Below are 15,686 nucleotides of genomic sequence, written 5' to 3' on the forward strand. Positions count from 1 at the left end.
GCAGCAGGGGTAAAATGTTTCGGCTTGGCAGGCTCCCATTGAAAATGACCCCGAGACTCTCAAACTCCTACAACGGGGGGAAACAGCTATTTTTCTGCAACGGACTTGCATCGTTGCAGCACTATATCACAAAGATAAAAGCCGAAAGGCGGCACTGGACATGTGAACGGCACCTTACTGCCAGCGCAGGGACTGCGGTGTCACCACACAGGAAGTATGGAAGCACACTTAGCAGATCCGTAGTGACACTGTTGTCGGGTTTAATCTGGAAAGCGCCCAAAGAAGCACAACTCTGGCCCTGCTCCTACTGTTGATGGACTACAACTCCCATCATCCATGACTATTGGGCAATGTGGCTGGGGATGGTGGGAATTGTAATCCCACTACAGCTGCAAGGCCAAAGATGCACAGCCCTGATTTAGACAAAGAGTTCCTACACACACCTAGTTACTGTATGCTTTGTAATCCAACTGTTTAAAAAAATCCTTTCGTAAAACAAGAGAATTCAAAGGAATTTTTATTAGAAAAAAAAATCAAAGTGTTTTTATTAAAAGAGCCACGTTCCCATGAGTGCGTCACCTAGCAGCATGGAAGAAACAGGACAGTGCCCCTTCCAGGTCTGGAATGCAGCACCGAGGTTACTTACAAAAGGGAGCAGGGGCAAGCAACTTAGGCATGAGAGATGCAGAGTCAAAGTAAAAAGGAGGGATAAAAGGGGAATTTTCTTCTTCAGTGCAATTCTGAGTCCTCCCTCTCCATATGGGGACTTCACAGCATTCACAAGGTCTCCGCCTTCTCGCTCGAGGTCTTGCTAGATTCCTCAAATCCCCCAACTTCGCTTTTTCCTCCAGCGTTTAAAATCCAGGCAAAAAAATAATTTAAAAGCAAATAGATTTTTTTTTTCTGACTTCCAGCACGCTTCAAAAACAGCAATGGGCAGAGCTGAGACTCAGGAGCCAGCGAGGTAAATCCCTGGTGGAGAGGAGAGAAAGAAAGAGAAGGAAACAGAGATTGAGGAGCAGGTTATACGGAAATAGGCTAAGGAGATTTATGCTGCACAGGATGGAATTTTGAAATGTCAAAATCCAGGGTGGGTGGTGGCAGTGTGCGGGAAACAGGATGCCTGGGTCTCCTCCAGCAAGACATTTCTTAGCATGAAGAGGGATTCAGACTAATTCATGGAGATCTAACCCAGAGCACTAAATAGAGCCTCCATGCTCAGTGGATAAGATGGAGAAGGACCACAGGAGAAGGCTTCCCTCACATTTCCTTTCTGCTGGTGGGGGTCTCCATGGGAATGTCTGGCTGAGCACAGGACACTGGACAGATGTGTCCACCTTGGTCCGATCCAAGGTTTATTCTAAAGTTCAGCTGGACAGACTGTGTGCAGTGCAAAAAAGAAAGACAGACAAGAACAACCCTGTGTAGTGGAAACCGAGTTTTTGTGCAGTTGTTTTGTGCAGGCCTATGGAGTTTAATAAGGAAGCAGGTTGTTTCTTAAAGACATGGAGGAGAAAGCAAAACACACACAATAGAAATAAATATTTTTTTCCAGTCTTTCTAATCTTACCAAAAGTATATTAGAGTCTTCAATTACTCTCAATTTGGTGTCTTTGCACCAAATTTGTTTCCTCTCAGTCTTTCTGCTTTTTCACCCTTCCTTCCATCTTTCCCTTGCTATTTTCCCTTTCTTCTGTCTCTTTCTTTTTCTCTTCATTCTCATTTCCCCTTCCAACTTTCTTCCTATTAAAAATGTTGGTGTATGGGGCCGGGGGGAGGCAGTGCTTGTGGATGGATGTGGGCTGAACCTGCCACTTAGAATGGAAGAACAGCCCTTCTGGGTCAGACCTAAGGCCTATGTGGCCTAGCACCCTGTTTCCCACAGTGCCCCACGAGATTTCTCTGAGAAGCCCACAGGTAGGAGAGGGAGGCACGCCCCTTCTCCTGCCGTTGCTCCCCTGCAGCTGGGATTCAGAGGCCTCCTGCCTCCGAGGCTGGAGGTAGCCTGTAGCCATCAAGACTAGTAGCCATTGATAGCCCTGTCCTTCATGAATTTGTCCAAGCCTCCTTTATAGCCGTCCAAGCTGGTGGACATCATCACATCCCATGGCAGACAATTCCATAGATGGATTCTGCACGGTGAGAAAAGGTACTTCTCTTTGTCAGTCCTAAATTTCCTGCTAATCAGTTCCATGGGATACCCTTGGTTCTAGTCTTGTGGAAGAGGGAGATGAACGTCTCTCTATCCACTCCTTTTCCACCATGCAAAATTGTATACACCTCTCTCATGTCTCCCTGTAGTCACCTTTTCTCTAAACTAAAAAGCCCCAGAGGCTGTAGCCTTGCTTCACAGGGAAGGTGCTCCAGGCCCCTGATCATTTTGGTTGCCCTCTTCTACACCTTTTCCAGTTCTACAATGTCCCTTTTGTGACATGGTGACCAGAACTATACAGAGTAGTCCGTGAACTATACACATGTATACACAAAGCTTAGAACAAGCCTCGCTCTGATCCAGGCAGGGTCTTTCCTTGATTTGTGCTTTTTTATTATTTGTCTGTTTGTTTGATTGATTTGTATTATTTATTTCTAGGGGGTTCCCCAGGCTCTCCCCCATTACCTGTGGCAAACCTTTTCTTCACGAGTGACATTCGGTACCCACTGCCCACCAGCTCCACGTCCGCTCCCGAGACAGTGCTGCCCTCGCTGGTGAACTGGGCGGCCACCGGACTCGGCTTGCTGGGGCCATTTAAGGGTTCCCAGCTGGCCAGAAGGTGGCCGCAACCTGGGGACGGAATGGCAGGAAAACAGAGAGCTCGGCAAACAGGCACGGATCAGGCACACCGCCAGTGCTGCCTGTCGCAGGGATCCCCAGATGCTGTGGACTACAACTCCCATCACTTCCCAGCCAAAGGCCACTGCATCTGGGGGTGATGGGAGTTGTATTCCACTCTAGGGACCACTGCAGCCACCGCCCTGCCAAAATCTAAGAGCAATGGCCTCCCTGCTCGTTGCCTGGAGAGGGGAAGAGGAAGGAAGCCACCTGCTCACCAACCACGCCCAAAAGCACTGCTAAAAGGCACTCGGACCTCCACCTCACCTCCACGGCCCTGGGCTCCCGAGACATCCAGCAGCCGCCAAAGCAAGCGCTTTTCCTCCAGGTTCCTGAGGGGGGAGAGAGAGGGCAGATTCGTGAACAGAACCCCAGACTCACTATACCAAAAAGGGGGGGGGGCGCACGCAGGACAGCTGGATATTCCCCACCAACAAAAGCCGTCCTGTTTTAACTTCCCATCTTCTCCACCTCTTCTCTCTCCATGCAGTTGTTCCTCAAACCGCAAACTTTGGTCTCCAAGTATAGTTTATTCAGGGCTGGCCCTAGGGTTTTTGCCACCCTAGGCAAAGTATGACTTTGGTGCCCCCCCAAGAAGAGGGCCAGTAGAACAAAGGAACATGGGAAACTTCCTTAGACCATTGGTCCATCTAGCTCAGGACTGTCTACACCAGGCCTGCTCAACTCCGCCCCTTCTGCAGATGTTGGCCTACAACTCCTATAATCCCCGGCTATTGGCCACTGTGGCTGGGGATTATGGGAGTTGTAGTCCAGAAACACCTTGGGGAGGGGCGCCTAAGTTGAGCAGGCCTGGTCGACACAGACAGGCAGCGGCTTCTCCAAGGTTGCAGGCAGGAGTCTCTCCCAACCCCTGTCTTGGCTGGACCAGGAGGCCTCTGAGGCTCCATCCAAGGCTAAGCTTCCGTGATGCCACCCCGCGTCCCTCCTCTGGCCTGGAGTCTCACCAAGAAGCTGTGGGCTGAAGCCGGACATTGGCCACGGGTTCCTCCATGGGCAGCAGGACCTGCACATTGGAAAGCGCCACTGCGGAGGCAAGGGCGGCCGCATTATAGCTGTAGTCCACACGCACCCGGGTGGCGTCCGACGCGCACTCCCAGTTCACGGCCAGCTGCAGGGGCGCCCAAGCCGGACCTTGCTTGGAGTACTAGTGTGAGAGGAAAAGAGCCACCGAGATGACCCAGGCACCACCCGTTTGTTAACCACCACCCTCATCTCCAAAATCACAGGCCATTACACATTTTCAGAGCACAGAACTGCAGGTTTATGAAGATGCAGTCATGGCGAAGAGGCGTAATTACACACGAGGCAACACATTCACACTTCTGCTTTCAACTGGGCTTTTATTTGCAACTTAACGGGGAAAACCAAGCCCATTGCTTCAACAGATGTCTCACACTTATGGCAATTTTTGAAAATGTGTCTGGTTAATGAACTGAACACATTTTGATCCTTTTTTGTTTTTTCAGATGAGACAGAGAAGAGGGAGACTCCTGAATTGTGAATTTATCACAATCGGTTTTCCCAGATGGTTTGCATAGCAGCATAAACCTTCACACCAGGTTCAGGACCATGTTTCTATGGTATAAACCAGAGGTTCCCAATAGGGGGCACTAGTATACCTAGGTGTACATGAAGGACTTTGGGGGTGGGGGGTATTCTAGGCCCTCCTGCACCCCAATGCTGTGAGTCAAACTATCCACCTCCAGCACAGTACTTCCAGTGTCTGTTGCTGGTGTTTATCTTATATTTCTTTTAAGAATGTGAGCCCTTTGGGGACAGGGTCCCATCTTATTTGTTTGTTGTTTCTCTGTGTAAACCACCCTGAGCCATTTTTGGAAGGGCAGTATAGAAATTGAACTAATAATAATAATATTTGTTCCCCCATCTGAGGATCACCAGCTTGAAGTCTACACGTCCTCAGTGATGTGTCCGCTGCAGAAGGGGTGGGAGGAAGGTCTTCACCCTCCTCCTCTGCTCCTGATCGGCAGGCTACATGCTGAAGTTCAGTGCACCCCTCTCTTCTGCCTTCTGCAAATTAGCACCTATTCCGATTGTTATTACTGGGACAAGTAATACCTCTGCCATTAAATTCAGTGGAAGTACTTGTGAATAACTGGCTCTAAACCAGTGACTGGAGAAGACTGTCTCGTCATTTTGACATTTAAATGAGTGTGAGTGTTTGAAAATCTCTACTGGGTACCTGAGCAGAAGGTTTGCAAATGAAGGGATACACTTGTTTTAAACAGATTGCAAACCCTTGGTATATATTTTCAGATCAGGAAAAGCAAAACAAAAGCAGGTTCTATCTTTAGGCACCATCTCTCCCCTGCTTCAGTTAGGCTACCATTTCCATGACCCAGCCTCTCCCGCGCAGCACCAGAGCAAACCTATCATAAAATCATGAAGTCAGAACTCCCAAAAGATCCAAATGTTGTGGCTCGATCTGGCACCTTTTTAGTCCACCCACGTTTTCAGCTGGTTATTCTAATGCAGGGATTCCCAACCTTAGGTCCCCAAAGGTTTTTGGACTACAATTCCCATCATCCCCAGCCACAATGGATAATGTGTGGGATGATGGGAGATGTAGTCCAACAACCCAGGTTGGGAAGCCCTGGCCTAGCAGATTTATCAACTAAAATGTTGCAGCCACAGCTGTTCCCAAGTCTGAGACAGGGTTTGAATCGGCACCCATATCCAAGAGGAGTTCTGGTCTAGGGATGCTCACGGACCACGCTCCAAGCTGTGGGCTGAATTCAAACTGGTTCGTGGTCTAGCAAACCAGTTCGGCCCAACTGTAGGCTGATCCTGCTGTTCTATGCGGCACTGGGGTGGGCACCTTTAAAAGGAAAGGCACAGGTCCTTACCAGCGTAACCACCACTCCAGCTGTCCAACTTCCTGCTGTGGCAGCTCCATCACTCACCTGGCCTCCATGCCTTCACTTTTAAAGGTGCCACTCACTGCTCACACCCTGGCACTGCCTCGAACCACCAAAACGGTCTACAGTTCGGCCAAACCATTTCACCAGACTGCAGCCTGGACCGCCAAGACCTATTCTGGTCTTGGCTTCCCTGAGCTCTCACCACTAGGCTTCAACTCCTTTGCCTGCCCTCCCCAAACTCTCACCTGGTATCTGAGTAGGGTCACGTTGTAGTAAGGGGCAGTTGCAGCCTGCTCCGCCTGTTTCTGGAGGTGCGTGGTGAGGGCACTCATGTTCAGCCAGAAGTCCTTGCTGCTGGGGTCACTCTGGGATGGGTCACTTTGGCAGGTGGAGAAGATAAAGCAACAGGGGAAGGGATCAAGAGCGCAGCCGAAGAGAGAGGCGCCATGCTTCTGACTCCTCTCTCACCTGGACCCCCGTGTCCTTCTCCTCTCCAGCTTCCACTGTCTCAACTCAACCTAGCCATCCGCTGCAAAAATCATCTCCCTCTCTTGTTGCTTAAATACAGTATGTTTTGTCTGATTGAATGAAAAATCTATTCCCCACCTTTCTCCCCAGATTCAAGGCAACTAACAAAACCTAAACAAATACAACAATAAAAACACACAATAAAAGCCAAACAGTGGCAACAATCCAAAACCATTAAAATATCACACACAAACAAAAACAGAATGGAGAGGAACCAATAAAAACTAGCAACTCAGAATTGGTGTCGGGAAAGGCCCATTGGAAAAAGAATGTCAAAACTGCTAAGAAAGGTGGTCATAATACAGATATGGCAGCTTGGGAAAAATTATGGAAAACGGATTTAAAGTTCACTTTAAATGAATTTAAATGAACACATTAAATGAACATGTTATACTTTAAAAGAAAATTATTATAAGATGATGTACAGGTGGTATTTGACACCTAAAAAATTAGCATTAATGTATAGAAATGTTCCAAACAAATGTTGGAAATGTGGATAATGTGAAGGAACCTTTTTTCATATGTGGTGGTCATGCGGGAAGGCAAAGGTCTTTTGGGATATGATATATAATAAGCTGAAGAACATTTTTAAAATGACATTTCCTAAGAGGCCAGAATCCTTCCTGCTAGGAATAGCGCAAGGAGAGTTCTCCAGAAGAAACTTAACATTTTTAATGTATGCAACCACGGCAGCTAGAATAATATATGCGCAGAAATGGAAAGATAATAAAATGCCCTCAAAAGAAGACTGGTTGATAAAAATTTTGGAATACGCTGAGATGGCAAAACTTACAGCACTCATAAGGGATGAAAACTTGGAATGTTTCAAAGAAGATTGGGAGCCATTCTTATTTTACTTAAAGAACTATTTTTCCAATATGGACCTTTCAGCAGGGTTTGAAATTTAGTAACAGCAGCAGGTTGGGTAGGGTAAAATCGGGTTTGCAATGTGGAGTATATGTGTTTTGAATTATTATAGCAATGGTAGATTTGTATAGCTAATATGAACCGTGCAGACTGGTAAGCGGGAAGTCAACATTTACTTAATTAAATGTAATTGGATTGTTAAGATATTGTAAAAACCAATAAAATTTTAAAATGAAAAAAACCACAACACCCTGCTAGGAAAGGTAGCACCTGAGGATCACGTGGCAGGGAGTACCAGAGACAGGGGGCTGCCACCAAAAAAGGCGCACTTGCGCATTCCCACCAATTGAACTTCAGAAGATGGCGGGATGCATAAGGGCGCTTCTCTGAAATATCTTACAGGGCAGGAAGATGCAAGCGGGAGAAGATGGTTCTTCAGACAGCTTGGCCCTAAGATGTAATGAACTTTAAATCCCTGCACGGGCTTCCCTTTCACTCCCAGATCCTGCACAAACCTCATCCTTTACTTCAAAGACCTCCATGGCCTCATCTCTCCCCCCGCCCCCACCACTAGCAGGGTTTTAGACATATGCAGTGGGGCGGGAGGTGCTGAACTGTCTGTGTTAGACTGTGTAGTATGTGAGCCAATCCAAGCCCATAGCCAGCCTAAAGGTTGTGGGGGATGGACCAAAATTGTAGGGGAAACCGCTGATCTTGTCTCCATCAGCCCCAAGTGCGAGCAACATACAGTTATTTAAAAATTATTATTTTTGTAAAAAATGTAGGGAGGGCAGATAAAAAATTATGGAGGAGGCAGGCCCGCCCTAGCACATATGCGCACGCACACACCAGCTACAGGTAGGAACCTAGGAAGCCGCCTTATACTGAGCCAGACCATTGGTCCATCTAGCTCAGTATTATCTACCCAGACTGGCAGCAGCTTCCTCGAAGTTACAGGGAGGAGTGAACTTGGAACCTTCTGCATGCAAACACACAGATGCTCTTCTCAGAGTGCCCTCATCCCCAGGGGAATTTCTTACAGTGCTCACTCATGTAGTCTCCCATCCAAATGCAAAACAGGGAAGACCCTGCTTAGCAAAGTGGACAATTCATGCTTGCTCACACAAGACCAGCTCTCCTCCCTTATACTGGGTCTGAGCCAAGAGCTTGTAATTCCACCCCTTGACCCTCTCGAGGTACCTAAAGAGGAGGTCGGCGTTGGGTAAGAACTGTTCGATGGATGCTGTGTGCAGGAGGCGGAAACTCAGGACAGGAGGCGCCGGGGTGCTGCTGAAGACGCGGATAATCCCCGCTGGGAAGGACATGGTGAGCTCCCCAGTGACCTTGACGAGGCAGCTGAGAGAGAGAGAGAGAGAGAGAGAGAGAACAAGGCAGCAGCAGCTCAGTTACTGGGTCAGCATCTCCAATTATCCCAGGGACTCCCATCCGAAATATTGCTAGAGAGCTTGGAAGGAAGATTTCTTTATCCCCCCCAGCTACTGTGGAAGTGCCCAGGTAAGGAGAGCATTGCTAATTGATATTGTCTGAAGACATGGAGTTGAATTTCTAAATAAAGTAGTTTGTTTACAAAATCCACCAGGGAGTTAGATTAAAGCCTACATGCCTGGCTGCTAGCTACACACAGGAAGCAGGGAAGGGAGAAGAAAGAAAGCCTTTCTCTCTCCAGGGGACTTTCCAGATGGCACCTTGAAATAGCTTTGCTACCTATAGGCTTGCTGTCCGTTCGTAGGCTCTGGGTTTTGACACCGTCTTGCATAGGGTGCCCTGTGCACAGCCACAGCCTGTTACATAAGAACAGCCCTGCTGGATCAGGCTCAAGGCCCGTCTAGTCCAGCATCCTGTTTCGCACAGTGGCCCACCAGATGCCGCTGGAAGCCACAGGTAGGAGTTGAGGGCGTGCCCTCTCTCCTGCCATTACTCCCCTGCAACTGGTACTCAGAGGCACACCCTTGAGGCTGGAGGTGGCCCACAGCCCTCTGACTAGTAGCCATTGATAGACCTCTCCTCCATGAAGTCATCCAAACCCCTCTTAAAGCCATCCAGGTTGTTGGCCGTCACCACATCCTGTGGCAGAGAGTTCCACAAGTGGATCACACTGTTTCAGATCTTATCTCAACGTTTCAGGCTTAAGACGTTGTATGTGCATCATGAAATAGTAGCTGGCTTTCTAAGTTTTGAGAACAGTTCACCGGCTTGCTGGGATTGCTCAGAAGTAGATGATTTAGTTCAGTGGGCTTCCTCCCAAGTAAGAGTGCACAGGATTGCAGCTGTAGAAGTGTGGCTTGCTTTTAGAGGTGTGTGAGTGTCAATCATCTATCTATCTATCTATCTATCTATTGCAAGAGTCCACTGCCCTTGCACAAATTCACTGAGGGGTGGGCGGGAAAATGTCAGCCCCCCACCCCGGAACTGCCCTGTGTGCAGATCCAGGGGCGGGTGTGTGTGTGTGTGTGTGTGTGTTGCTTCTCCTCCTCTTCCTTTTCTATCTCACACCTCAAAGCCTCAGCTTTGGTGTAAATTCTGATAGGACTAACTCTAACCAGCTTCACAACATTAGGGCTAGCCATTAGATTTCACACCACTTCCTCCCGAGCAGTCTGGACAGCACCCAAGTGAGAGAATGAAACCTGAGACTATCCATCCAACAAAGGGGAATTAAAGTAGAGAAAGCATGGTCAGCAAGGCGGGGTGTGTGTCCTTGCTGGCTATCTCTCCCCCTGATGCCCCTAGTGCTCAACAGGGTGGCTGGGACTAAGAGTCGATGCTGTCAGGAGCTGCATCCCCAACAATTATGAAGCCATCTTTTGCTAGAGTCTCCCCAGGCCAGGACTGACTCCTCTGACCGGCAGCAGCTCTCCAAGGTCTTGGCAGAGTTGGGACTCTTGGGCGACCCCTTGGAGATGCCAGGGATTAAATTTGGGGCCTTCTGCTTGCAAAGCAGGTGGCTCACCTTTGGAGCTGTGGATCCTTTCCACCAGCACAAGAGTGTCGCAGCTGGGATGTGGTCAGGGCCAAACTATTTTGTGCCATAGGCAAGGCTAAGTACGTGCACACCCCAATTGCACCCCCCCCCCATCCCTACACTCTGCGCCCCTCTGAGCTCTGCGCCCTAGGCGGCTGCCTAGTTGACCTAATGGTAGCGCCGGCCCTGGATGTGGTAAATGGTGGCAGTGGACTTCTCCGCCCCACAGAACTATGGGAGCTCAGACATGAGCTGGGCACCTCCCGGCAAACGCACGCTTTCGTCCCACCCAGATCTTTCTTACCTATCAGAGTTATGACCCTTGAAGTAGGCGTGGATGTATTCTGTGAAGGCCGTTGCAACGGGCAATGCACCCTGAGAGCCCAAGACCACGGGGGAGGGGCCACGGGAAATGCCTGGGAGGAAAGGAAGGAAGCGCCATGGATGAATTTGGGCGAGAGTTTGAAAGTACACGCAAGTGGTATTGAGCTGATAGGAAGAGCCCTGCTGGATCATGCTCAAGGCCTGTCTAGTCCAGCACTCTGCTTCCCACAGTGGCCCATCAGATCGACTGATTGACTGACAGCACCTCCAGTGATTGTTGCTGGTGCCTATCTTACATTTCCTTTTAGATTGTGAGCCCTCTAGGGATAGGGATAATCTTTTTTATTTATGATTTCTCTATGTAAACCGCTTTGGAAACTTTTGTTGGAAAGCAGTATATACATATTTGTTGTTGTTGCTGATTGATTGGTTGATTGAACATATTTGTATACTGTCCAAAACTTACATCTCTGGGCAGTTTACAATGAAATACACATTACAAGAAAATAAAAAAGGACAAAACATTACAACAATTTAAAATTAAAACAATTTTTAAAACTAATAAAACAGTATCTAATTAAAAGTCTGGGTGAACAAATGTGTCTTGATTGCCTTTTAAAAAGTTGTCAGAGATGGGGAGGCTCTTATTTCAGCAGAGAGCACATTCCAAAGCCTCGGGGCAGCGACAGAAAGGACTCGTCCCTGAGTAGCCACCAGACGAGCCGGTGGCAACTGCAGACGAACCTCTCCTGATGATCTCAATGGGCGGTGGGGTTCATGGTGAAGAAGACATTTTCTTAAATACCCAGAATGCCTCTGCGAAGCCCACAGGCAAGAGGTGAGGGCATGCCCTCTCTCACTATGGCTTCCCTGCAACTTTGGCCTGGAGGTAGCCTAGAGCCATGAGGACTGGTAGCTGTTGTTGGACTTGTCCTCCATGAATTTGTCTAAGCCCTGCTTAAAGCCATCCAAGCTGGTGGCCATCACCACATCTCCTGGCCATGGAGAATTATTACAAACTCTCCTCTGCACACTGAAAAGGTTACACCAAGGTTGCTCATTTCACACATGTGTGTGGTACTTCCTTTACATTACAGAATGCTGGAATCAAGCATGTGTTGTTGTTTTTTAAATCCCATTTAAAATTATGTCAAATTAAATTATGTCAAAATTAGATCCTGCCATGTGGGGAGTAAGGAAGGCTCTAAGTTGCCCAAGGAGTCCTTCAGGTACCCCCTAGGCGTATTAGTACTCCCTGCTGGGAAGCCCTGAATTAAAATAATGTACAGCATCAAGGAAAGCATTAGTACAGCATTAGTAAAGACTAAACTAATGACAACTTGTACAGCAACCAGCCTCAGACTTGATAATGGACACTGAAGTGCTGGATAGCTTCTGCCTTTTAGGCTCGACCATCAACAGTAAAGGATCCAGCAGTCGAGAAATATGCCGCAGACTAGCACTTGGTAGGGTTGCAATGAAGGCCTTGGAAAGGATATTTAGATGCCATGATGTGTCTATACCTACAAAGATTAGAATTGTTCGGACAATGGTTTTCCCCGTGACACTCTATGGATGCGAAAGCTGGACTTTGAAGAAACAAGATAGAAAAAGTATTGATGCTTTTGAACTTTGGTGCTGGAGAAGACTTTTGAGGATACCATGGACAGCCAGGAAAACAAACACATGGATCATAGAACAAATCAATCCAGAATTTCCACTTGAGGCACAAAAGACCAGGCTCAAACTATCATACTTCGGACACATTATGCGAAGACCCAGCTCCCTTGAGAGGTCCATAATGCTGGGAAAAGCTGAAGGAAAGAGAAGAAGACCACCAGCAGCAAGGTGGATGGACTTGATGACGACAGCAATGAATGCACCACTGAGAGACCTTAAAGGCCAAGCTGAAGACAGATCATCCTGGAGAGAATCTATCTATGTGGTCGCTAAGAGCTGATGCCGACTTGACAGCACTTAATCATTCAATCAATCAATCACAGCATCATTTTTTTAATAGGGGCACCCCACAAACTATTCTCGCCCTGGGCCCCACAAAAGCCAGAAACAGCCCTGCACCTATCAGTGGGGTGGCAGCAGTTTGGCTTGACCTCACTATGGTATATTGGAATAGCCACTGCAAAAGCTCTCTTTGGAGGAACACTCATTTTCTGTAGAGTAATTTACGTTTTTCTTCTATTTGAATTTTTTTTTAAAGGAAAACAAACTAGAGTGCCATGGAGATTCTGTCTGCATGAGATATCTCCTTCCCCAACCGCCAGACAGACATGCCCTGCAAGCAAAATAAGGACACCCCACCACCACGCTCTCCTCGCTGGGTACATACCAAGTCCCGGCTGGGTGGCCATGAAGAAGGCCCGCTCCGTCAAGCCAGAGGAGCTCTGGGGAGTCGACAAAGCCCAGAGGGGGGAAGGGCTGAGAGAGCGAGGCTAGAACAGAACACAAAGGAGAGATCAGCTGGGGAGAGGGGCTCGAACAACCTTCTCAAACCCCAGCTTTTTCCAACAATCTGCTCTTCTGGTTTTGTGGCAGCAGGAGGAGATGTTTCCTTTCGTTCTTCTCACAAACTGCTGCCACCCAGAGCATGACGGGCCCTACTATACACACTGGCATCCAGAAAATCTCAGCTTTCGTATTTTAAAAAAGGGGGAGCATGCTTCTAGTCCTCATGGGTGACAAAGGCTATTAAAAGATGCATAGGCAAAACCTGATGGGGCTAAGCAGGACTTGCTGTGAGACCAAGATGGGTCTTCAGTAACTTGCAAGTAGCTTTGTCCCCACCCTAAGGTCAATATTTAAGATGAAGGGGCCAAAATTGATCTGGTAGGAGAGGGCTTTTTAAAAAAATAGTTTTTATCAAGTACTTCTAAAAGCTGAAGGTGGCAAGTGCCATCTTAGAAGAGGTATCTTCCCTCACACACAAGAGGGGATGGCTTTTCTAAGATGGCCACCCACCTGTGCCACATGATGATGCAGACCATGATTTAGAAGAGGCATTCCCTCAGAAAAGGGAATGATTCTTCTAAGATGGCAGCAGCCACCCACTGGTGTCGTATGATGATATATGTAAGTGCAATCATAGATGCAGTCTTAGAAGCATTCCCACTTGTCTGGTGAAGAGGAATATCTTTTCTAAGATGGTGCCTACAGTGATGCAAACATGCAGCACCAATGGGTAGCTGGTGCCATCTCCTGCTAGCCACTGGCACTGCATTAATGATGCATATGTCACAGCAGTGCAGTTTTAGAAGAGGTATTCTTACTTGTGTAAAAGAGAAGAAGGCAAGTCTCTTCTAAGATAGCACCAGCCACTGACTGGAACTGGAGGAGGAGGAGGAGGAGGATGCATCCATGTGTCACAGAAAGTGCCATCTTGGAAGAAGCATCCTTTCTTCTCTCACACAGGAAGGAATGCCTCTTCTAAGACGCTGCCAGCTGTGACACATGTGTATCATAGCAAAAGAAAGCATCCTCTGTGCTTGGAATGATTGTTCTTCTAGCGCTTATGTAGATATAGACGGGCAGTCTAATATTTCTTTAACTGGATAAGAACCCTATGGCTAAACCCGTGATCTCTCCCCTCTAGCCATATCCTCCCCAACGAGTCCTTAACCAAAAACACAGCACATCCATCCCAACCCTGTTTGCTTCTCGTGGGGTCTCCTCCGGCCAGGAGAATGCCCAGCAGCTCCGGTACTCTCCAAGCCAGGAAGCTGAAAACTCACCGTCTCGCTGCCAACGCAGGTGGCCGAAACAGCCAAGGGCCTTTTGGTGCGGTATCGCCGAGGTGGGGCCACCATGGGGGTCAGGCTGGGTGGGGCGGACTGAGGCAAGTGAACTACAAGGGAAAGGAACAGCCGCCCTTAGACACACCAAGCCTCCGAGCAGCAAACTCAGAGCGGGCGGCACAGGGTGGCACCCCTGGCAGAGGCACAAGGGCCCTCCGCTTCGATGTGCATTTAAACCACTGTCCAGCTGCGGTCTGTGCTCTCTTGGAAACAGGAGTGAGAGGAACAGGACAGCACAACAGTTGCCTGGATCAGACCAGAGCAGGACTGTGCAACCCCAGGCCTGCACCCACTCTGGCCCTCCAGATGTTGCTGGATGACAAGTCCCATCGTCCCCAGCCACAGTGGTCAGTAGTCGGGGATGATGGGAGTTGTAGTCCAACAGCAGCTGGAGGGCGGCCCTGGTCTAGTCCATCCTCCTGCGTCCCACAGTGGCCAACCAGATGCCTCTCGGGAGCACAGCATGAAAGCAGCCCCCCTCCCAACTTGGTCCCCAGCATTTCCAGTTCTGAAGGAGAATCCCTTTGAGCATGGATCACGCGAGAGGCCTCGCCTCTCCTCCTCCCAGACTTTGTCTACACGCTCCAGCCCTGCTCGATCAGACCACCATCTCCATCTAGCCCAGCATTTCCAGCCAGACGCTTCCAGTATGCTCGCAAGCCAGGCGTGGCAGGAGCCGCCCCCCTTTGCCGCTTGCCTCCTAGCAACAGGTAGACTGCCTCTGAGTACAGAGGTTCCATTACCGTGGTCATCCTCCTTATTCTACCAGCCAGGGAGAATTCTACTCACCCGGCTCCGATGGGATTTCGGGGATCGCGGGTGTCCCGCTCTCCGAGTCTCTGCCCCGCGGGGCCCAGGGGGAGGGGCTGGTGGAATCGCCGCTGCTGGGGGGCGCCGGGGAGGAGGAAGAGGAGGAGGCCGAGTTGGAGGAGAGGCAGCTGTCCCGCTCGCAAGCCCGCGGGGCGCAGTCCGAGGCTGGGCTGCGGGGCCGAGCTGTCCATGCCCGCCGGCCGCTCACCACGGGCTCCCCGGAGAAGGGGTCTGGCGACGACTCTTCGCGGGAGCCGGGTGGGTTGCCGTGAGCAGGCGCCGCGGGCCAAGCAGACACAGAGTCCGCCCAATCGGGCTCAGCGGCGAAGCAGGGCAGGTCGCGGGAGGCTGGCTGGGGCAGCCAGGGGCTGGGTCCGTCCTCGGCCGGGAGGCTAGGCCGTGTGCCGCGGAGGCTCAAGCTGCTACTGGAAGCCCGTTTGCCCAGCGGGCTCTGGGGGGTGCCGGGCCGCGGGCTCCACAGGCGGGAATCCGGGGAGGGCCCAGTGGCCTGGTGGGAGGGCGAATCCAGCCCGGAGTCTTCCACATTCTCGGGCGACGAGGAGGAAAAGGGAGACGGGCTGGAGGCCAAGAGATACAGCCGGGGAGCTGTGGGGGAAGCAAAAAGGGGAGAGGAA

General features: G+C 49.6%; 1 protein-coding gene across 6 annotated transcripts in view; it reads right to left on the minus strand.

Annotated features, from left to right (window-relative positions):
• Positions 1-500: 500 nt before the first annotated feature.
• FCHO1 (FCH and mu domain containing endocytic adaptor 1) overlaps positions 501-15,686 on the minus strand; it is a 93,596-nt gene continuing 78,410 nt past the window's right edge. For all 6 annotated transcript variants that reach the window (XM_053298196.1, XM_053298197.1, XM_053298201.1 and 3 more), the window contains 10 exons: positions 15,031-15,657; positions 14,179-14,291; positions 12,780-12,882; positions 10,413-10,524; positions 8,326-8,481; positions 5,976-6,108; positions 3,796-3,995; positions 3,098-3,162; positions 2,618-2,782; positions 501-972 (listed from right to left, as the gene is read on the minus strand). In XM_053298196.1, coding sequence (XP_053154171.1) covers positions 950-972; positions 2,618-2,782; positions 3,098-3,162; positions 3,796-3,995; positions 5,976-6,108; positions 8,326-8,481; positions 10,413-10,524; positions 12,780-12,882; positions 14,179-14,291; positions 15,031-15,657 — 1,697 coding nt within the window. In that variant the 3' untranslated portion in view covers positions 501-949. The remainder of the gene's footprint in view (positions 973-2,617; positions 2,783-3,097; positions 3,163-3,795; positions 3,996-5,975; positions 6,109-8,325; positions 8,482-10,412; positions 10,525-12,779; positions 12,883-14,178; positions 14,292-15,030; positions 15,658-15,686) is intronic.

Source organism: Hemicordylus capensis, chromosome 2 (assembly GCF_027244095.1).
Source record: "Hemicordylus capensis ecotype Gifberg chromosome 2, rHemCap1.1.pri, whole genome shotgun sequence".
In the NCBI taxonomy this organism is placed as follows: domain Eukaryota; kingdom Metazoa; phylum Chordata; class Lepidosauria; order Squamata; family Cordylidae; genus Hemicordylus; species Hemicordylus capensis.